This window comes from Callorhinus ursinus, unplaced genomic scaffold (genome assembly GCF_003265705.2).
Source record: "Callorhinus ursinus isolate GAN/ISIS: 27379988/994484 unplaced genomic scaffold, GSC_fseal_2.0 scaffold49, whole genome shotgun sequence".
Classification (NCBI taxonomy): Eukaryota; Metazoa; Chordata; class Mammalia; order Carnivora; family Otariidae; genus Callorhinus; species Callorhinus ursinus.
In genome coordinates, this window is record NW_027397111.1 from 10,754,832 (window position 1) to 10,779,283 (window position 24,452).

Here is a 24,452-nt window from a genome sequence, read left to right on the forward strand (position 1 = left end):
ATCAGAGGCAGAAAGGCAAAGGATCTATATCTTTTGATTTTTAGAGACTTCAGTATATAAGTGTTTTTATGTGTTTACTGTCTATATTCCCTTTCAGACTGTAAACAGTATGGGGGTGAGGTCATGTCTTCCTTGTTTATTACTTCACCTCCAGTATCTCACACTCGATCAAAAAGGCTCTGTCTTCTTTTTTTTTAAGTGAACACTATACCCAACATGGGGCTCAAACTCACAACCTTGAGATCAAGAGTCACATGCTCTACCAACAGAGCCAGCCAGGCTCCCCAAAAGCTCTATCATTCTTTCACCAAAGCATATAAAATAGTGAATAGGGGAGAAAGAGAGAGAGAAAGAAGAGAGGAGAGAGAGATACTTACTGAAGGTAGTTTATAGCTTTCTTTTGAAATTAATATTATTTCATGAGAATTTCGCCTTGTAATTATAAAGTCTTTTTTTAAAAGATGTGTTTATTTATTCGAGAGAGAGAGAGAGAGAGAGAGAGAGAGAGTGCATATGAGTGGGGGGGAAGGGCAGAGGGAGAGAATATCTAAGCAGACTCCACTGAGCCCAGAGCCTGATGCGGGGTTTAATCCCAGGACCCATGAGATCAGGACCTGAGTGGAAACCAAGAGTCAGGTGCTCAACCAACTGAGCCACCCAGGTGCCCCTGTAATTATAAAGTCTTGTAGACATGCTTTTTATGAACTGCATTTTATTTTTTGAGTAATGATGCAATGAACATTTTTCTAAATAAAATTCAGGTTGTCTTACGGATTGCTTTCTTTAAATATTTAGGATGGATTACTGGTTTTGTTTTCTTTAGTCTTTTTAAAATTTTCTATTTCATTGATTTCTGTTCTGTTTTTATTATTTCATCTGCTTGCTTTGGTTTTAATTCTTCTGATTTCTTTATTTTTTAAGATTTTATTTATTTTTGAGAGAGAGCATGCGCAGGGAGGGAGCAGGGGAGGGGATGGGAGGCCTCTGTCTTTTCCTAATTTCTTAAAATAGAAGTTTAGATAACAGATTTGAGATTTTTCTTCTTTTTAAATAGAGGTATTTAAAGCTACAGTTTTCAAGAAAAGAATAAAGCTACAGTTTTCCATTTATGCATGCTTCAGATACATTAATTTTCATTTAATTTGAAATATTTTATAATTCCACATACATATGTATATATATATTTACCTACAGTTTACTTAAAAGTATATAATTTTATTTCTAAACATCTGGGGATTTTTCAAATTTTTTTGTTTTGAATTTCTAATTTAATTCTGTTGGGATCAGAAAACATTTTGTATGGGGGCACCTGGGTGGCTCAGTCGGTTAAGCGTCTGCCTTTGGCTCAGGTCATGATCCCAGGGTCCTGGGATCAAGCTCCACATTGGGCTCCCTGCTCAGCTGGGGGCCTGCTTCTCTCTCTCCCTCTGCCTGCTGCTCCCCCTCCTTGTGCTCTCTCTCACAAATAAATAAATAAATTTTTTTAAAGATTTTATTTATTTATTTGACAGAGAGAGACACAGCGAGAGACGGAACACAAGCAGGGGGAGTGGGAGAAGGAGAAACAGGTTTCCCGCTGAGCAGGGAGCCCGATGCAGGGCTTGATCCCAGGACCCTGGACCATGACCTGAGCCATGACCTGAGCCAAAGGCAGACGCATAACGACTGAACCACCCAGGCGCCCCAATAAAATCTTTAAAAAAACAAAAAAAGAAAACATTTTGTATGGTTTCAATCTTTTATCTCTTTTTTTTTTTTAACATTTGTTGAGACTGGTTTCATCATGTAGTGTATGGTCTATCCTGGAGAATATTTAAGTGTACTTGAAAAGATGTGTATTCTGCTGTCATTGAGTGGAGTGTTATATAAATATCAGTTATAATCAAGTTAGTCGATCGTGTTGTTCTTCTGTATTCTTGCTGATATTCTGTCTAGTTATTATCAGTTATTGACAGTGGCCTATTAAAATCCCTAACTATTGTTATTGAGCTGTTTCTTCTCTCAATTATGTAAGATTTTGCTTCATACATTTTGGGGCTGTATTGAAAGGTGCCAAACATTTACAGATGATGTATCTTTCTAAGGTATTAGTCCTTCTAGCATTATTAAATGACTCTAGAAATATTTGTTTGCATTATGAAATGACTCTAGAAATATTTGTTATAAAGTCTCTTTTATCAGACATTAATATAGTCACTCCAGCACTTATGACTTTTGTTTGTATAGCTTATATTTTTACTTCGTAAATTTCAAACTATTTGTACTTTCAGAGTACTTTCGGTTGTAGAGTTCAGTCCTTGAACATTTGATGTTATTGTTTATATGTTTGGATTTATATATGCCATCTTGCTTTTTGTTTTCTATGTGTCTCAGGTTCCTCTGGTTTTTGTTCCTCTTTTATTCTTCTACTACCATTTTACTTATTTTGAATGAAATAAATGTTTTTAATATACCATTTTAATCCTTTGATTCTTAAACTATGTTTCAGTTATTTTCTTAGATACTGTTTTATGGATACACCTCTTTTTATCACAATTTATATGAATAAAAACTTGATTCTGATAAAACATAAGAATTTTGTTCTAATATATCTACATTACCTTCTCCTTCTTTGTTCTCACTGTTGTATAAATATTATATCTATATGTGTTGCAAACCCACCAAAACAGTGTTATTATTATTGCTCTATAGAGTTATGTCTTTTAAAGAACTTTTGAGAGGAAAAAAGTACATTTATACAGTCATTATATTTACCTACATATTTAACATTTTCATTTTCTTCATTTCTTCCTATGGATTCAACATATGTCTGATGTTACTTCCTTTCCTCAGTGATTATCTTTAGTGTTTCCTATAAGGCAAGTCTGCTGGCAGTGAATTTTCTCAGCCTTTTTTTTTTTCTATCTCTGATAGTTTTTATTTTGCCTTTATTTTTGAGGGATAATTTCACTGGATATAGAATTCTTGGTTGACACCAAGAACTTTCAGGACTTGGGATATGTCATTTTATTCTCTTCTGGCCTCTAGGAGTCATTATTAATTGTACATGTGTTTGTTTGTGATGAGTTACTTTTCTCTTGCTGCTTTCAAGATTTTTCTCTTTGTCTTTAATAGGTGGACTCTTACGTGTGTAGATGTGGATCACTGTGTTTTTATCATAGTTGGGACTCTGATGTTGATATGTAGATTATTGTTTTTTCATAATTTTTTTTTAAGATTTTATTTATTTATTTGAGAGAGAGAGAGAGAGCTCATAAGCAGGGGGAGAGGCAGAGGGAGAGAGAGAAGCAGGCTTCCTGCTGAGCAAGGAGCCAGACTCAGGGCTCCATCCCAGGACTCTGGAATCATGACCTGAGCCAAAGGCAGATGCTTAACCAACAGAGCCACACAGGTGCCCCTCAAAAATTATTTTTGACTAATATTTCTTCAATGTGTTCTTCTGCCCCATTCTTGCTCTCTCTTCTCCTTCTGAGAATTGCATTATGCATATGTTGGTATTTTGTTGTATTACAGTTCTCTGACTCTGTTCATTTTTTTTAATCATTTTTTTTCTCTTTGTACTTCAGATTCTACACTTTCCCTTGATTTATTTTCAAGTTCGCTGGTTTTTGTTTTTGTGTTTTTGTTTTTTTCCTGCCATCTAAGATCTGCTGTTGAGCCTCTCTGGTGAGTTTTTTTTTTTTCCCCTCAGTTTTCATACTTTTCAACTCCAGAAATTCCATTTGGTTAATATGTATAGTTTCTATCTCTTTATTGTGATTCTCTGCTTGTAGAGTCACTGGCCTCATATTTTTCTTTAATTCTTTAAGTGTGGTTCACTTTAATTCTTTGAACATATTTATAATAGCTGCTCTGAAACCTGTCTTTGAGAAACACAATACTAGGTCCACTGAGAGTCAGTTTTGGTGACTGCTTCCTCCCCCTGTCCCCCATAGGTCATACTTTCTTTCTTTACATGTCTCCTACTTAAAAAACAACTTTTAAAAACTAAGCATTTTAAGGAAGAAGTTGCTGTGGCTGAGGTCGAAGAGGTTGCTGCCTGTGTTCTCCTTTAGGATTTTGATGGACTCCTGTCTCACGTTTAGGTCTTTCAACCCTTTGGAGTCTATTTTTGTGTGTGGCATAAGGAAATGGTCCAGTTTCATTCTTCTGCATGTGGCTGTCCAATTTTCCCAACACCATTTGTTGAAGAGACTGTCTCTTTTCCATTGGACATTCTTTCCTGCTTTGTCAAAGATGAGTTGACCATAGAGTTGAGGGTCCATTTCTGGGCTCTCTATTCTGTTCCATTGATCTATGTGTCTGTTTTTGTGCCAGTACCATACTGTCTTGATGATGACAGCTTTGTAGTAGAGCTGGAAGTCTGGAATTGTGAGGCGGCCAGCTTTGATTCTCTTTTTCAACATTCCTCTGGCTATTCGGGGTCTCTTCTGGTTCCATACAAATTTTAGGATTATTTGTTCCCTTTCCTTGAAAAAAGTGGATGGTATTTTGATGGGGATTGCATTGAATGTGTAGATTGCTCTAGGTAGCATTGACATCTTCACAATGTTTGTTCTTCCAATCCATGAGCTTGAACGTTTTTCCATTTCTTTGTGTCTTCCTCAATTTCTTTCATGAGGATTTTATAGTTTTCTGAATACAGATCCTTTGCCTCTTTGGTTCGATTTATTCCTAGGTATCTTATGGTTTTGGGTGCAATTGTAAATGGGATCGACTCCTTAATTTCTCTCTCTTCTGTCTTGTTGGTGTATAGGAATGCCACTGATATCTGTGCATTGATTTTATATCCTGCCACTTTACTGAATTCCTGTATGAGTTCTAGCAGTTTTGGGGTGGAGTCTTTTGGGTTTTCCACATAAAGTATCATATCATCTGCAAAGAGTGAAAGTTTGACTTCTTCTTTGCCGATTTGGATGCCTTTTTGTTGCCTTTGATTTCTTTTTGTTGTCTGATTGCTGTGGCTAGGACTTCTAATACTATGTTGAATAGCAGTGGTGAGAGTGGACACCCCTGCCGCGTTCCTTACCTTAGGGGAAAGCTCTCAGCTTTTCCCCATTGAGAATGATATTCGCTGTGGGTTTTTCATAGATGGCTTTTATGATATTGAAGTATGCACCCTCTATGCCTATACTCTGAAGAGTTTTGATCAAGAAAGGATGCTGTACTTTGCAAATGCTTTTCCTGCATCTATTGAGAGGATCATATGATTCTTGTTCTTTCTTTTGTTAATATATTGTATCATGTTGATTGATTTGTGGATGTTGAACCAACCTTGTAGCGCAGGGATAAATCCCACTTGGTCGTGGTGAAACATCGCCAAAGGCAAGGGAAGCAAGGGCAAAAGTGAACTATCGGGATTTCATCAAGATAAAAAGCTTTTGCACAGCAAAAGAAACAGTCCACAAAACCAAAGACAGACGACAGAATGGGAGAAGATATTTGCAAATGACATCTCAGATAAAGGCCTAGTATCCAAAAATATATAAAGAACTTACCAAACTCAACACCTAAAGAACAAATGATCCAATCAAGAAAGGGGCAGAAGACATGAACAGACATTTTTCCAAAGAAGACATCCAAATGGCCAACAAACACATGAAAAAGTGCTCAACATCGCTCGGCATCAGGGAAATCCAAATCAAAACCTCAATGAGATATCCCCTCACACCAGTCAGAATGGCTAAAATTAACAAGTCAGGGAACGACAGATGTTGGCGGGGATGTGGAGAAAGGGGAACCCTCCTACACTGTTGGTGGGAATGCAAGCTGGTGCAACCCCTCTGGAAAACAGTATGGAGGTTCCTCAAACAGTTGAAAATATAGCTACCATACGATCCAGCAATTGCACTACTGGGTATTTACCCCAAAGATACAAATGTAGGGACCCGAAGGGGTACGTGCACCCCCATGTTTATAGCAGCAATGTCCACAATAGCCCAACTGTGGAAAGAGCCAAGATGTCCATCAACAGATGAATGGATAAAGAAGAGGTGGTATATATACACAATAGAATATTATGCTGCTATCAAAGGGAATGAAATCTTGCCATTTGCAACGATGTGGATGGAACTGGAGGGTATTATGCTGAGTGAAATAAGTCAATCAGAGAAAATCATGTATCATATGACCTCACTGATATGAGGAATTCTTAATCTCAGGAAACAAACTGAGGGTTGCTGGAGTGGTGGGGGGGGGGGAGGGATGGTGTGGCTGGGTGATAGACACTGGGGAGGGTATGTGCTATGGTGAGAACTGTGAATTGTGCAAGACTGTTGAATCACAGATCTGTACCTCTGAAACAAATAATGCAATATATGTTAAGAAAAAAAAAGAAGAAGAAGATAGCAGGAGGGGCAGAATGAAGGGGAGTAAATCGGAGGGGGAGACGAACCATGAGAGATGATGGACTCTGAAAAACAAACTGAGGGTTCTAGAGGGGAGGGGGGGTTGGGGGGATGGGTTAGCCTGGTGATGGGTATTAAAGAGGGCACGTTCTGCGTGGAGCACTGGGTGTTATGCACAAACAATGAATCATGGAACACTACATCAAAAACTAATGATGTAATGTATGGTGATTAACATAACAAAAAAATTAAAAAGAAAACAAAACAAACAAAAAAACAAAGTATATAGTTCCTCTTAGGCAGGAACTACCTCTCATATTTATTTTGTTTGCAATATTTTTATTTCTAGACAGTGTGAATTTTTGTTCATGTGTTATCTAAAAAATTATATTTCCTAATGAAAGAGGGAAATTGGACTGCAGCCTGGGTCTGTTGGTTTTCAAAACGTGTGCTCTTTTGTAATATGACATATCACATTCTTTAAATTTATGTCATTTTTAGGACACATTCTTATCTAACCCAAACACCCTCTGGAAGCCTAGTCTGAGCTCCTGGGCCCTAAGAGCATATACCATTGGGTTGAGGGTTTGTGGGATGATAATGTTGAGCACATTTAGAAGAACAGGGAAGATGGGAACTTCTTTTCCTGCCAGATGGGCTACAGACACTACCACAATGGTTGTGTAGAAGAAGAAGATGAGGATGAGATGGGAGCTGCAGTTGCTCAGAGTCTTGACTATTGCCTCAGTAGAGTTCAGCCTCAGCATGGAGCGAAAGATCAGAACATAGGAAATAAAGACTAGAACCCTGTCACTTCCATCAAGGACCCATGCTAAAGCCAACTGATAAAACCTATTAATGGTAATATCATCACAGGCCAAGCTGGTGACCCCTGGGTTGGAGCACATGCAGTGCTCAATTTCATTCCTGGAGCAGTAGTGTCTCTGGGAAGCCAGTACAGGCACTGGGATGGTCAACAGTCCATTCCTAAGCACCATGAACACTGTGGCTTTTACCACAAAAGCTTCAGTAATTATGGAGGAGTATTGAAGTGGGTGGCAGATGGCTACATATCTATCCATAGCTATGCAGAGGAAGATGCCTGACTCCATGCTAATAAAACAGTGAACAGCATAAATTTGAGTAAAACACTCAGGGAGGCTTGACATCAAACCAGAAGATGGCCAGAATCTTGGGCATGATGGTGGTGGCTAGGCCCATGTCTACTATAGCCAGGATACTAAGGAATTGATACATCGGCTGATGCAGGTTATGCTCATGGTGAACAGTGATCACAATGAGAATGTTGGCACTAAGAGCGAAAAGGTATATCAGAGCCAGGGACAGGGAGAGCCAGTGCTGCCATCAGTGAATGCCTGGGAGCCCCATCAGGATGAACTGAGACACTTGAAATCTTGAGCTGTTGGGTGCATTCTGGGAGATATCCATATCTTGGGCATCTGAATTAATTGATAGTGTCTGTCTATACATAGAGTGAAACAAGAAGGAAGCTTGGTTAACTGTTTAGCTGAGATTCAGATTTAATTTAAAGATCTAAGATTCACTCATAGTCCCTTTCATCATGATATTACACCATGTCTCTTGTCTCTGGGAAATGTTCAGAAGAGAGTAACTGAGATGGCCAAAATAAGCCCTAAAAGGAAGATTACAGAAGAACAAAGTCAGAGGGGACTCAGTTGCAGGCTTCATGTCACTCAATGACATTTTTCTATATGGAGCAAGAAGATGTAGACAAAGCAGGAGACACAGTCATAAATATTCTGATTTCTCAGGAGGTAAACACTAGGGACAGAATAGATACAGCCCTTCTTGGAGGTCTTCCAAGGAAGAACAAAAAATCCAAACAGGAATTATCATAATGGTTTTGTTTTGGATAGGGTTTAGATGTCACAAAAACTCCTTTGAAAGAGTCCTTTTTCAAATTTGAGGAAATTGAAGTTCACAGAAGTTAAGTGATTTACTTGAGGTTACAGTTTTAAATGATAAATGCACTGGAGCTAAAATCTTAGTATTCTGTATTTAGCTGCTATGCAAATTTTGTTAAACTATTGCTGATGGCTTAATAAAAATGGTTCTTTTAAGGTATAACCCTTTTTCCATTTTTGATTATAAAAGTTAAATTGAAAACAATAAAACTTGTATTTTTCAATTTATTGATTTTTTTTTAAGACTGAGAGATGTAAGATGATTAAATCAGTAACAACTTTCCTACCACTTCCAGATTTTAGTAGGACTTTCCAAGAACATATTTTAAAAATACATAATACCATGTATTTCCTTAAATTAATTTTAACGTGTACTAGATTTAATTACCATAATTGCTATAGATATTTTAACACAAATATTTAGATATTTATACTTAAGTGAAATCAATGTTCACCATATTAAATTTTCATAACAGTACCTTCCCATTTGTGAGGTCTTTATTTTTATTCAAATCTTGCATGGCTATAGAACATTTTATTTCTTTCTTTTTTTTTTTTTTAAGATTTTATTTATTTATTTATTTCACAGACAGATAGAGAGCACAAGTAGGCGGAGTGGCAGGCAGAGGGAGAGGGAGAAGCAGGCTTCCCGCTGAGCAGGAAGCCTGATGCTGGGCTTGATCCCAAGACCCAGGATCATGACCTGAGTGGAAGGCAGACACTTATCTGACTGAGCCACCCAGGCGCTGCACTATAGAACATTTTCAAGTTATTTTAACAGCAAGGGAAAATAGGCAGTATACCTTGAGTGAATTAGAAAATCATCTTCAATTCAGAATTTTGATTATTATTCTCATTACATTTCCCCCCCCCCCCCCGGTTTTTAATGGTTCATTACAAAAAATGTAACTCATTTATCTTGAATAGATTTTGATCTACAGTGGGAAGAATATATTTGTATTATTTTATTTTTCTTCAAAGAGTAAAACAACAGTTTTAGTTTCTTTTCCCATTGACTACTGATGCCTCCTTTTGTGTGCAGTAAGTTTTTATATGCACTAGGTCTATTTATTCTGTTCCATTTTTCTATCTGTGCATTGTGGTATTATCCTAGTGAGCAAAACTTCTCTAGATTTCTAAGAGGTTTTGATGTGGAAATGCTGGGGTTTGGAGTGAACTGTCAAGAAAGAATTTTTGAGACGTCTTCGGTGCAAAAGTGTTGTTTTATTAAAGCATGGGGACAGTACCCATGGGCAGCTGCATTGGAGTTGTGAAGGGTAGCAGATTATATATTTTCAAGTAGGGAGGGGTTTAGGGATAGTGTAAGTCTGAATTTTAGAAATAAGGTTCCTAGGACCTTGAGGGGCTAGCTACTGTTAGGAAAAGGTCATTTATTACTGTCTAATAAAACCTTAGTTATGAGACTCTTCAGATGTGTATCAGTGGGCCATATGCTTGGAGGATGATTGCTAACCTATATCTTGGGGGGTAGAAATAAAGGAGGTTTCTAAAGGAATTTTTTTTCTGGTTGTCAAATAATCCTTTATTGAAATGTTTTCCTTTGTAATTCTTAACTAGTGGGGCATTGCACCACTATTGATGCCGTCTATGATGTCCTGAGGGTGGTGGCCATCAACATTGCGGCCCACAGACTGGGCAGTCCCCAGGATCTCTTTAATGGTTCCAGAGAGTTCTCTGGCTAAAAATCAGCACTGCATCTGTCAAGCAATATTGACACTCTCATCAAAAGTGATATTTTCACTGTGCTTCATGTTTTTCTGCTTCATTCTGTCTCTTGGTGGTTCTTGCAGGCTTTGATAATTAGGACTGAGGCAGAAGGTACTGATTCAACGTGGACCTGTCTGTTCTGAATGGTCAGTTTCACTGTCATCCTCAGACCCTTCCAATCACCAGTTACCTTGGTGATGTCATCACCAACCTTGTTTGGAGACAGACCCAGTGGGCCAGGGCAGACGTGGCACCAACTTTGTCACTGGTGCACCTCAGGAATATGACTTTGATCTCATTGGAGTCGAACTTGGGTGGCATGGTAGAGGCGGCTGGTGTCTGATGAACCTGGATTCGGGATGACTGAAGACAGTTGCACTTTTGCCTCCTCTGAGCCAAAAGACCAAAGCCCAAAGGAATTTTTATATGTAATAATAGACTTACAGGATCCTGGAGGTCGGGATAATGTTAAGCTAAGATTGTCTTTTGCCCTTGGCAAAGTATTAACATCAAGGCAGTTGAGTTCCTAGACAAAGATCACTCTGCCCATCCAAAGGACTTGTCAATGGGCTGTAAGTTGTAAGGAAATTTAAATTTTTTCTTTTGCCTTTGTTCCCCACATCAGTTTGACATGTAATAGATCTTTTTTCTACTTAATATTTTACATTTAAAATTTTAAAACTCTTATGTTTAGATTGCCAGCAACACCTTAAATTCTTTTGTTGATTTCAAAAATATCCAAATTTAATTTGGATCCTATGAAATATGAAAACTAATTTATAAAAATTAAAACATTCCATATCATGGCTATTGTAAATAATGTTGAAATAAACATGGGGGTATATATGCATTTTTGAATTACTGTTTTTATTTTCTTGGTTAAATACCCAAAGTGGAATTGATAGATCATATGGTAGTTCTATTTTTTTTTTAATTTTATTTATTTGACAGAGAGAGACACAGTGAGAGAGGGAACACAAGCAGGGGGAGTGGGAGAGGGAGAAGCAGGCCTCCTGCGGAGCAGGGAGCCCGATGCGGGGCTCGATCCCAGGACCCCAGGATCATGACCTGAGCCGAAGGCAAATGCTTAACGACTGAGCCACCCAGGCGCCCCTGGTAGTTCTATTTTTAATTAAAGTTTTTTCCCTTTTTATTCAGCAATTTGATTTGTCTCTTACTTAAATTTTCATTTACATCTGTCACTAAAAGTTATCATTTATATGTCTCAACATTTCAAACTTATTTATTTATTTATTTATTTATTTATTTATTTATTTATTTATTTTAAAGATTTTATTTCTTTGTCAGAGAGAGAGAGCACAAGCAGAGGGAGAAGCAGGCTTCCTGCCAAGCAAGGAGCCCAATGTGGGACTTTATCCCAGGACCCTGGGATCAGGACCTGAGCCGAAGGCAGACGCTTAACTGACTGAGCCACCCAGTCATCCCAACATTTCAAACTTTAAAAAAAATACCCTATATTTGAAGTTTTATTAGTGGAATTTTTTCCCCTAGAGTTTCTTTTATTTATTTATTTATTTGAGAGAGATTGAAAGAGAGTGAGCGAGTCTGGGGAGAGATAAGGGGAGAGGGACCATCTCAAGCAGACTCCCTACTGTACAGGGAAGGTAGCTGGTTGGTGTTAGGAGTGTGTGTGTGTGTGTGTGTGTGTGTGTGTGTGTGTGGTATATCCTAGAACACTCACTCTCAGCTTGATGCAGTTTTCTGTGTTGGGATTGCACTAAGGCAAAGGTGAAATCTGGTTATCCTCCAATTGTTTTGTAATGTACCACTGGTGTTGGAGCATGTTTGTACATTCAAACCAAGTGATTGAGCAGAAGGGGCTGTATCCTCCTTATCCTGTGTCCACAGTCTTCCACTCTCCTGAATCTTCCACCTCAGTATTTAAAGATTCCAAGGACTGAGAATTTCACAAAATATTTCTACTGCATACACTTGAGCCTGAGTCTTTCCATGGCACTTCCCAGTCGCACCCTGTATCCCCAGGATCTGCCTTTCACTGACTCAGCCTCTTGTAAGAGTCGTCTTTGTATATTGCTCTCACTTTCTCACCTTTATACCTATGACTGTAAAAATCTGTCCTATTGCTATATTGAAACTACTTTTGCTAATGACTTCCATATTGCCTAATTGGATGAGCATTGCAATAGATAGAGTACTAAGAGGGAACAGATGGCCCACTCAAATTAGAATAATTTAAAAAACTTTTTAATTGAAGTATAATTGACATATAACATTATATTAGTTTCAGGTGTACAGCATAATAATTCAACATTTGTATATATTGGGAAATGATCACTAAAATTAAAACCCAGTTACCATCCATCACTATACATGGTTACAAATTTTTTTTCTTGTGATGACTTTCCTTTTGTTTTTAAAGACTTTATTTATTTATTTGGGAGAGAGAGAGAGCCAGAGAGAGCACAAGCAAGGGGAGCAGCAGAGGAAGAGGGAGAAACAGGCCCCACGCTGAACAGGGAGCCATATGTGGGGCTTGATCCCAGGACCCTGGGACCATGACTCCAGCCGAAGGCAGAAGTTTAACCAACTGAGCCACCTAGGGGCTCCAAACTAAACACTATTTTACTTATTTTAGGGTATTATAAAAACAATTCCATATTTTACATAGTCTTCTAAAACTCAGTTCTTAACTTAAACTACTTCTAGTTTCACACATATAGATGAACTTTTATTTTGACTCCCTTCCTGCACATTTTACCACCCCATTCCTGCCTCTGGCAAGTACTGCCTCTGCCTGTTCTCTGTATCAGTGAGCTTGTTTTTTGTTTTTTGTTTTTTTTTTTTAAATCCTACATATAAGAGAGATTATATAGTATTTGTCTTTCTCTGTCTGACCTAATTTCACTCAGAATAATGCCCTCAAAATCCATCATGTGGTAAATTGCAAGATTTCAGTTTTTATGGCTGAATAGTATTTCACTGTGTGTGTGTGTGTGTGTATGTGTTTGTATGTGTGTGTGTTGCATCTTCTTTATCCATTCATCCAGTGATGGACATTTAAGTTGTTTCCATATCTTTGCTATTGCAAATAATGCTGAAATGAATATGGCGGTGCATATACGTTTTTGAATTAGTGTTTTCATTTTCTTTGGGTAAATACCAAGAAATGGAATTGATGAATTATATAATAGTTCTATTTTTAATTTTTTGAGGAATCTCCATACTGTTTTTGATAGTGGCTGTACCAATTTACACTCTCACTAACAGTTCCCAAGTCACATTCCCACCAACAGTGCACAAGTGTTCCCTTTTCTCCACATTCTTGCCAGCACTAATTATTTCTCAAATTAGGACAATTTGAATAGAAAAATTCAAATTAATTGAATTTGAATAATTTGAGAAGGCTTTACTTACAAAGGGACTAGTATAAGGACGTCCCTAGTAAGATCCTAAGTGATAGTGTAGTTACCTAGGGCTAGTAACAGTACTTGTCACCAGCTCTGGATGTGAAAGCATGAGTCCCTGGAATCCTGAAGCAGAGAGCTGGCACAGAGAAATTTACCTTGAGAGGAGCTTTTCTGATTGATGATGTTGAATTTATCCTATCTCTTTAGGTGTGAGTTTTGTTTATTGACTTTAATGCCACTCTTTTGTGTTGATTTTGCTCAAGAGTCTGGTTGTATTTAGTGTTAAATAAAATTGCACTGGACATGATGAGCAAGTGAAAGTTGATATTATTCTTATATGATTGCCAGCAGTGGGGTAGAGAGTACAGATTGTCTGGATACTCAGTTCCATTAACACAAAGGCAGGGTTGAGCTGGGGTAAGGTGTCAGGCGAAAAGAGTTTAAGCCCTAGGGTGAGCAAGTGAAAATGTACTGGAGTACTTCAGGGAGGTTGATCAATGGGATGTGTCAAGTACATTGAATTATTCCTGAGATTGCCAATGTTTTTGTCTGTGATTAGGCCATCTGTGTTTGCCAAATGCCACCCTTAGAAGTTAGGCTGGTACCCTCTACAGGGACTGGGAAATGGGGTGTTATCTTTTTCAATGTTTACACCTCAGGAGATAGTTCCCAGGTTCTTGAGAAAGACATTTCCTAGGTGGCAAAACTGGCAAGAGTTTAGAAGACTTATATACATGACAAAGGGGCAAAGAAAGAATTTACAAGTTTTCTGAAGCAAATGCCCAAAGAAAAGGGAGACCATGGGCTTATAGTCAGGAAGAAACCTGTGTAAAATTTAGACCAAGCCATTTTTGTCTCTGGTTGGTTTTCTTTCTAGTAGGCAATCTTGGGATGTTGCTGTATTTGTTTCATGGAACCTGTTTTAAGAGAGATGTGAGGTATGCTAATATCTTGATTTATGCTTGAGCTCATTTCCCATGCTTCATGGGGCATGGTCATTTGTAGTCATGTGGGTCACTGTTATGTTTTATGACCCAATCTCCAGTGTTCTGGAACACCCACCACTGTTTCTTGACTTTTGGCCTATTTCTTGGTTCAGGAGTATATGTGCAGGAGGAGAGACCTGCCTGGCTACTTCTCCTATGCTACTCATTCATCACTGAGTTGGTTTTCTCATGGTCCCCTGCTTCTCTGAGTCAGGTATTTCTCAGTCTGAATTTACCATGCACCATTTGGGCTTTCATTTTTCCACAATTCCATCACAATTGCCTTTCATCTTTGGAGTTTCCCCATTTGTGTGTATATGTATGTGTGTTTCATCAGTGGCTCTCCATTTGTTTTGTGTTATTAGTTGATGCTATTAATTGATATATTATTGCATATATTCTTAGTGATTGCTAGGATTTGGAGTGGGAGTAGGAAGCTGTAGTAAGTGTTGAGTTTGTCATATTATTCAGAGATCTTTGGAACTTATTCACTCTTTGGAATTTTTGAGACTTTCTTCATGGCCCAATACTTTATCAATTTTTTTAAAGATTTTATTTATTTATTTGAGAGAGAGAGAATGAGAGATAGAGAGCATGAGAGGGAAGAGGGTCAGAGGGAGAAGCAGACTCCCCAATGAGCAGGGAGCCTGATGTGGGACTCGATCCCGGGACTCCAGGATCATGACCTGAGCTGAAGGCAGTCGCTAAACCAACTGAGCCACCCAGGCGCCCCAATACTTTATCAATTTTTAAAAATATTGCATGAAAAGAATGTGATGTGTATTATGTTTTTACTGGGAGTTAGTTTATTCAGAACCCATTCAAACCCACCTTTGCATAACTTTCCACTATCATAGAGCCTGGGAATCTAAAAGACTTGACTTTTGAGTCTTTCTTCAACTAGAGATGAACATCAGACTCATTTCTGACCAGTCAGATGTGAGTAAAAGTCTACTGAGGCTTCCTTTTAAATTTCTTCCTTCTTCTCTGGAATATGGAGTTGAATTTGGAGTATAGTAGCATAATTTAGAATGGCAGAGCAGAAAGTAGAAAGAGCCTGGTTACTTGATGGCATAGTAGAGCTCTTTTAATATCTCTGAAGTGCCTGATTCCTTGTGTGTGTGTGCATGCATGTGCACATGAATGTCATGAGATAAATAAACTCCCAATCTGGCTAACCACTATACTCTATTGTCCTTTATAAACAGCTAAACACAATCCTAATTGACAGCTTTTTTACTAACAGTAAGGAAGCATGTTTTCCCTTTTTAATGTTTTATGCCATTGTGCTGGTCAGTCCATGGTCATGACTTCTGGTTTCTGTTTACTTTTTACTCACTCTCCAGGGTATGGAGTGTCTTAATCTGAGCAGGTAATGTGAAAAAGAACAACAACAAAAAAGGTCTAGTGAGAAATTGTTAGCATTTAGTTAATTGACAGAGCATACTGAGGAAGAGGGTATAAAAATCTATAACCTGGGCATCCAAAATACATGTCTTGGTGGTTAAACTTTTTTTTTTCCTTTTCCTACTTAGAGCCAATGCAGGTTTTTGAAAAGAAGTCACTATGAGCTTAAGAAGTGAGGAATTATGCTCCACCTACTTGAGGGTGGTGTAGCTACATAAACTATTGGAAATATTCTGCATGAGAAGTTTGTTTATTCTCCCCTATGTACTTATTTATTAGATCACTTATTTGTATGAGTATGTACTCATGCGTACTTATTCTGTACTTTAGTTGTAATCTAATATGAGAACTTTTGACATGTAAAGAGCTTTGAATCCTCACTCCTGTCCTTAAAATAAAAAAGGCTGAAAAAAAAGGAAATTCAATGACTTTTCATAGACCCATCAAAGAAGTGACATTACAGGGCAACTGCAATTACAACCCTAATTTGTAGACACAGGTGAATACAGAGAATCTGGCTAATTGGAGCAGAAGGTGCTGAAGGCATAGATTGGTAGGTACTTCAAAGGTAATTTTGACAAATCCTGAGTATGAGTGTGGTCTAGCATGAGAATGAGAAATATTTGGGGGTTCAGTCTTAGGCAGGCCCCACACTTTAAATCCAGCAATCCCAGCAGATTTTCACAATAAAGATCCAAAAGGGGTCCGCTGGCTCTGGCAGGGGGAGGGGAAAAGTTAACATTGTGAAATAATCCCAGAGCATTCTCCATTATAAAGTTCTCATCTCCAGGAGAAGAGATGTTATTAGAGTCATATCCCACCTAGAGGAAGGGTATTCCTCTAACTCCAGGAAGTCAGTTAGCCTTGTGACCTCAGTTCTCTGATGAGTCCAGGTAAAGTGGTTGTTTTTCCAGCTAATTCTTGATGTTAAGGATGGGAATGACACTTTTAAACTTTCTTTATAAGTTGGAGTTGAAAGGAAGCCTCACATAATTTTTATTAATTTGTTAGTTTTCCAATCTCTCTCTACCCATTTAAAGGTGTTTTGTCTATCATTTCTACTTGTTCTCACCAGGAGTCTTTGTCTGAATTATCGCATTAGCCATTAGTGGAAGTGGAAATCCAATCTCTTGGATGGCCAGAATAGGAGATTAGTATCTTTCTCTTGGGACTTATTTTTTTCTCCCTGAAATGGCAAAGGATCCAAACACTGTGTGGAAAGAATAACAGGCAATTTGACCTGTCCAATAGTGCACTACTGTTTATCAGCAGTCAATGCTCTGTTCTTCATATATTGGATTGTTGTGGGGTAGTCAAGTGCAAGGGTCAAGAAAGAATCCTTGAGACTTTGGTGCAAATTCTGAGTTTGAGTAGCACAGGGACAAGACCTGTGGACAGAAAGAGCTGCACTTTTTGCTGTATGAAGGTGGTGGTTATATGCTTAGTGCTCAAGAGGGAGGGGACATGAAAGTTGTATTAGATCACAAATGTTTCTTAGAATTTCTAGTTGTAAAACTACTTCCATGAGATTTCTCTGGTGCTTATCATTCAGTTTGCTATTAACTATTGATGAATATATATGCAATCATGAGACCCTTTAAGAATGTAGCAACTAGTGCATATTTAGTCCCTATCAGGACTATGCGGGCTCTCAGTCAGCCTTCTAGTCTAAAGGTGAACATTTTTCTGCTTCTATCCCTCATCAAGATTGTGGTCTAAATGGGGTGTCTGTGCCTATCCGATCAGGGCCCCCAAATGTTGGGTGATGATTGGGAGGAAGCCAGTGGCAAGGTGGTTAAAGAATTCAGCTGAAGCAGAACAAAGGAGATAGAAGTTTATTGAACACACTGCAAGGGAGCAGGGGACAGGAGAGCCGCAGAGGGGCTGTCTGCAAGGAGGCAGCAGATGGGGGCTGTTTTTAAAGGGGTTGGATGAGGAGGTATGGTGATGTATGGAATTCTCCCCTTTTTGGTAACTGTGCTTGATTGTAAATAGCCCATTGGTCAGTTAGGGTCTATGGATATTTTGAGGTGGGTGGACTGATGGATCTGTCTGTATTCAGCCAGGTGGTCGCTGTGGGCCCTTTCCACATTCCATTGCTCAAGGCTGTTTGCCTAAAAGCAGCCTCTACAATGATCACTGTTAAAAACAGGTAAAAGCACATGGTCCAGTCTGCCTTGTCTATAGATATAAGAGAGGCCTGCTATCTAACTCACTCTGTTTTTTAGTTTTTTGGTTTTTTTTAAGATTTTATTTATTTGACAGAGAGACGCAGCTATAGAGGGAACACAAGCAGGGGGCTGGTAGAGGGAGAAGCAGGCCTCTCGTGGAGCAGGGAGCCCGATGTGTGGGACTCGATCCCAGGACCCTGGCAGACGCCTAACGACTGAGCCACCCAGGCGCCCCTCTAACTCACTCTGTTAAAAGAAAGATAATTCCTTGAATTTTAATGGCCTAAATTTCTCAGTCTTGGGCTCTGTGGTTTTGTGATTTGTAAGGAATATATATTTTGGTCACGCAAGTGACCAAAATATATTTTTCTTATGTATTTGGTCTTCATCCATGGTTCCCAGCTCACAGCTCCTAAAGCCCTTGGAATTTCCTGTGATAAGGGAGATAAAGGTCTCTTTTGTTATGTTAATGAGGTAACTTTTGGAAAGCCCTTATGTAATCTAAGGATGGGGGGCTGTTTGCCTGGAGAACCAACCTTATGATTAGAGGGTTAGAACTTTCAGACCCCCCCTACTCTCACCTCTGGGGAGGGGAGAGGGACTGGAGGCTGAGTCAACAAATGGCCAATGACTTAGTCAGTCATGACTATGTAATGAAATCCCCATAAAAAAGGACTGGGTTCAAATCTCTTCCCAGTTGGTGATCACATGTTGATGTGGGGAGAGTGTTGTACCTGGAGAGGGCATGGAAGCTCTGTGCCCTAATGATGTGAAAAGTTGGGGTTCAGGAGTGAATGGTCAAGAAAATATTCTTGACATGTTTTTGGTGCAAAAAAGGTGGTTTTATTAAAGCATGGGGACAGGACTTGTGGGCAGAAAGAGCTGCATTGGGGTTGTATGGAGTGGCTGATTATATAGTTTCAAGTTGGGAGGGGGCTGAGGAATAGCATAAGTCTCTAGGGAATTTGGAAACAAGGTTTCCAGGACTTTGAGGAGCTAGCTGTTGTAGGGAAAGGTCATTTACTACTGTCTAGTAAAACTTGAATAATGAGACCCTTCAGATGTGTATCATTGGGCCATATGCTTGGAAGAAGATTGCTAACATACATCCTGGGGGATAGAGAGAAAGGGGGTTTCCAAAGGCCTTTTATATGTTAAAGAAAACTTACAGGATCCTGGAGATCTGGGCTAATGTCAGGCTAAAGTTGCCTTTGCCTCTAGAAAAGTATTAACATCAAGGCAGCTAAGTTCCTGGAGGAAGGTCACTGCCTGTCCCAAGTACTTGTCAATGGGCTGTAAGTTATCAGGAAGATTAATTTTTTTTTTCTTTTGCCTTTTTTGTCCACATCACTTAACACATACATTGCCACTTTCCCCACTGCGTCTTGTCAGAGTACAGGTAACAACCTGGACTTGTGACAGGTGTCTGAAACCCAAGGAAGGGTCATTGGAACCTCCAGTCTGTATCTGGTTGGTCAGGAGCACAGGTTGGACAGTCTAGGCCTTGCAATAGGCATCTGAAGCAGGAGGTAAAGGCAGTCTTGTAGGACTGAACCCTTAACCTGTGGAATCTGATGCTGTTTCCCTGTAGATAGTGTTAGAATTAGGTTGAATTCTCAGACACGCTGCTGGGTGTGTGTGTGGGGAACACTCTCTCCTCCATCTCCATGTTGGAATTGGGTCTGGGAACCCTAGAAGAGGCTTCTAAGTTTATTGGCACATGTTAGGCTTTTCTTTCCAAAGTCAGCAATAATGCCATGTGATTAGGTCAGGGGAATTTTCCAAACTCATTCGCCTGTCACTTGGGAGCTAAAATTCCACCCTTGCTGGTTTATATTCTGGCATTAAAATAAATAAAAAATAATTTTACCAACTTTCTCTTTTCTCTGTTCACAAACTTGTATCATTTCTCTTATGGGCAAAGATCTACTCTAGAGAAATTGCTGACCTTTATACTACCAATGAACTGCAGCACCTTCCTGGGATTTTCTTAATTCACTTGAGAAGTTCAAGTAATGTTGAATGTTAACAAAAAGCGATTGGGATATTCTTCTTAGTGTTTAATGCAAATTAACTCAAGAGTTGTTAAAGAGTTTGTGAAGTGACAAAATAATTCCTATCAAATTCTTGACATATATTAGACAGGAAAATTGCTGCCAACTTTTAAATGGAATTTTCTTTTATTAATGGAGAAGTGATATATAATTTCATTTAGTTAGGTATCATCCCCCCTCCTTTTTTTTTGTCATCTTAATTTCTGTTTTTAAAAGTTAGTAGCAGGGTTGAATAGAGAGAAAAGTGTTAAGAGCAGGGACACTGGAGCCTGACTGCTTGTGTTCTAACCTTACTCCACAACTTCCTTCCCATTTGACCTTGGGCAAATTTCTCAACTCTCTTGCCTCATCTGCAAAATATATAAATAACAATTGTACTTGTTTCATAAGGTTGTTATGCAGCTATATGAGTTAATATTTGTGGAGTGTTTACAATGCCTGACATATAGTATATGCTGTACAAAACAGGTGAATTAATTTGAATTGATGTTCCTAGCAATTGGGAGACATGGAATTTTAACCCAGGGCTGTTGCACTCCAAAGCCTGTGCTCTTTCTGTAATACCAGTTATAAAACCCTGCCCTTTAAAGTTGGCTCACTTCCTGGACACATTGTCACCCAAACCAAGCACCTTCTGGAAGCCCACTCTCAGCTCCTGGGTCTGGAGGGCATATACCATGGGGTTAAAGGCTGGGGGCATGACACTGTGTAGCACATTGAAGAGAGCAGGGATGATGGGGACTTCTCTTCCTGCCAGCTGGGTGACAGACACAACAATAACAGCTGTGTAGAAAAAGAGAATGAGGATGAGATGGGAGCTGCAGGTGCTCAGGGCCTTCGATGTTGCTTCAGCAGAGTTCAGCCTCAGCACTGAGCGAATAATCAAAGCATAGGAAGCAAACACCAGACCCATGTCAGTCCCAACCATAACCCATGCCAAGGCCAACTGGTAAAATCTGTTCACAGTGATGTCATCACAGGCCAGACTGGTGACCCCCAAGTTAGAGCACAGGCAGTGGTCAATTTCATTCCTGGAGCAGTAGTGTCGCTGGGCAGCCAGGATGGGCACTGGGATGGTCAGCAGGCCATTCCTGAGCACCATGGACAGTGTGGCTTTGATCACGAAAGCCTCGGTGACTATGGAGGGGTACCGAAGGGGGTAGCAGATGGCCACATATCTATCAACAGCCATGCAGAGGAAGTTGCCTGACTCCATGCCCATAAAAGAGTGGATGGCATAGATCTGAGCAAAGCACTCAGGGAGGCTGATGGCCTTGGCATCAAACCAGAAGATGGCCAGGATCTTTGGCATGATGGTGGCGACCAGGCCCATGTCCACAACGGCCAGTATGCCCAGAAAATGCTACATAGGCACGTGCAGCATGACCTCACGTTGGATGGTGATCATGATGAGGATGTTGGCACCAAGAGCTAAGAGGTAGAGCAGAGACAGGGGCAGGGAGAGCCAGTGCTGCCAGGTGTGAATACCTGGGAGCCCCATGAGGATGAACTGGGAAATCTGGAGGCTGGAACTGTTGGTAACACCAGTGGAGGGATCCATGGTGCAGGTGCCCCATTCTCAGTGTCTGTCCATAAAACTGAAATAGGAAGAAGATTGCATTTGAAAGTTCAGCTCAGGGTCCTCATAATGCAGACTCCCACCAATGATCCAGTTTCTTTTATGTGTGAATAACCCTCAACATTTTTTTTTTTTTGCTCCTGGAAATATTCCACAGGGGAGTAATAAAATAAGCCAAAATTTGTTCTAAACATAAAGGTTGTAATAACCATTTATCATTACCACTTGTGTATCTAATAAGCATGTTCAAATATATATATCAAGAATAATCTTCTTACCAACAGATAACAAAGATTAATATTTGGTTTCCTTCCATTTTTCTATCTTATATTTAAGCAGTTTACATCATTATATGAAGATAATGTTGTATCTTGCCTTTGTATTTTAGTATTGTGTTCTAGGACATAAAATAGGCACTCAGTAAAAATTTATGACATGGATGAATAAATAAACCACAACTTTCCAGTATCATTAAAAGCAATTTAGAATCTTAATTTTGGTGACTGCTTTATATTTCTAAATTTGGCTGTACCATACTTTACTCACCACTATCTTATTTTCAGATTATTTCCTTTAAGTAGAGTTTTTAAAATGATACAAAAGTGATACATACAAAGAACATAGCCATCTTAGAATTTTATTTTCAGTAATATTTTGATTTTAAGTGTTATAAATATACATGGTTAAAAGTCAAATAAAATAAAAAATATAAACAACAGACAGTAAGACTTCTGTGCTTGGGTCTCCTAAATCCCTTCCTTTTCCCCAGAGGCAGCCAGTAACTGAAGTTTCTTAGGAATTCTTCCAGAGATAGTTTTTGCATGAACAAGAATCTACCTATATTTTTCTTATAAAAGACAAAAGCAAATGTTAGCATACTCATCATACCCTTTATCTTTGTTTCCTTTCCTTTTCTTTCTTAATTATCTTGAGACTGCTCCATATCACAAACTAGATATGCCTCACTGTTAAGTACATGATTTTCTACCACATGGATATCTGATAATTTAATGAGAACTTCTGACATTCAATTTGTTTTGAGTATTTTGTTACTGTAAAAAATGATGTACTAAATGTACTGTTCATATATCTTTTGGCATATGTATAAGTTTATAGGAAAATTTCTAAGAGTGAATTGGGGGGTGAAATGGAAAAAGAAAGATTTTGATTGATACTGCCAAATTGTTTTTCAAGAAGCTATTCTGCCCCTGTATGAGAATATGGGTATTTTAAATGCCTTTTTTTTCAAAGATTTTATTTATTTATTTATTTGAGAGAGTGAGAATGAGAGAGAGAGCACATGGGAGGGAGGAGGGTCAGAGGGAGAAGCAGACTCCCTGCTGAGCGGCAGGGAGCCTGATGCGGGACTCGATCCTGGGACCTCAGGATCATGACCTGAGCCGAAGGCAGTTGCCCAACCAACTGAGCCACCCAGGCACTCTTGATGTCTACTGAAATGTTGCATCATAGATACACTGTAGTACTTTACATACCCAGAGTTTGCTCAGGATTGTGTTTATGTTACTACATCCATCCATTTCATCACATCCTGAATTAGGAATTTTAATTTAAAAATCTGTATTAATAGAGTAAGTAAAAATTGAAATTTCAATTTTGGTTCAGTTTTCACTTCACTGTTGAGTGACCTTTGACATTTTCTTTTTTTTTTTTGAACTTTGACATTTTCAAAGATTTATTTTCCACTTATGTGCTTCTTCACTAATTTTCTCTTTTGTTTTTATGTGCAACTTATCTCATAGTATTAAATGAAATAATGTTTTTCAAATGCTTAGTGTGGAGTCTAACAGTACAACCTTAATAATTTGTATGGATTTCACTATATCTTTTTTTTATTTCATTATATCTTAAGGGTATTACCTCTGTTGAATTTTCTGGAAATACTTCCTTCAATTCATTTTCCAATAAATTCTATCTTTTCTAAAAAATGATTTACACACATGCATACACAAACTTTTATATAGTCATAACAATTGTAGTTTTTATATTATTTTGTGACTTTTAAACTTTTAATGCTGCAAAATCAGTATTTTAATAAATATTTATAGCATATTCTTTATGAAAATTTAATTTAATTTTTTAAAAAAAGATTTTATTTATTTATTTGACAGAGAGAGACACAGTGAGAGAGGGAACACAAGCAGGGGGAATGGGAGAGGGAGAAGCAGGCTTCCCGCGGAGCAGGGAGCCCGATGTGGGGCTCGATCCCAGGACCCTGAGATCATGACCTGAGCCAAAGGCAGACGCTTAATGACTGAGCCACCCAGGTGCCCTTATTTTAACTTAATTAAAAAAAATTGAAATTTCAGGGCGATTGGATGGCATAGTTGGTTGAGTGTCTGACTCTTGGTTTTGGCTCAGGTCTGCTCTCAGGGTTGTGATATTGAGAGAGTTTCTCTCTCCTTCTCTTTCTGCCTCTCCCTCCCCAGCCCATTGTCTCTCTCTCTAAAATAAATAAATAAATAAATAAAAAGAATTTGAAATTTTACATGGAGTGAAAAAGTATCTATTTCTCCCCACTAATAGTCAAACAATTGTTTCAGCATCATTCAATAAATGAGACTTCTTTTTTCCCATTATTCTGGATGCCCTTTTTTGGTCACATATTAAATCACAACCTATATTCAAAGATCACTGCCTCCCAGGACAATCTTTTCTGTTCTTAGTGTCACTACCAATTGATTCATGTATTTACCACACAATAGGGGAGATTCTTAGTAATAACTTCAAAAAATGTTTTAAATTAGTTAATTTAAATGCTATTTTTTGGAATATTATATATTAAAATACAAATTAATTATGGAAGAATTGATGTCTTTATCCATTG

The 24,452-nt window shown here is 38.6% G+C and overlaps 1 protein-coding gene and 1 pseudogene across 1 annotated transcript; both read right to left on the bottom strand.

Moving 5' to 3' along the window:
- Positions 1–6,844: 6,844 nt before the first annotated feature.
- On the bottom strand, positions 6,845–7,796 carry LOC112806254 (olfactory receptor 56B34-like; annotated as a pseudogene).
- Positions 7,797–20,623: 12,827 nt separating this feature from the next.
- LOC112806301 (olfactory receptor 56B34-like) lies at positions 20,624–21,589 on the bottom strand. The gene is given in 1 exon segment (XM_025848595.1): positions 20,624–21,589. A coding segment is annotated over 1 exon segment (966 nt).
- Between the last annotated feature and the right edge of the window lie 2,863 nt (positions 21,590–24,452).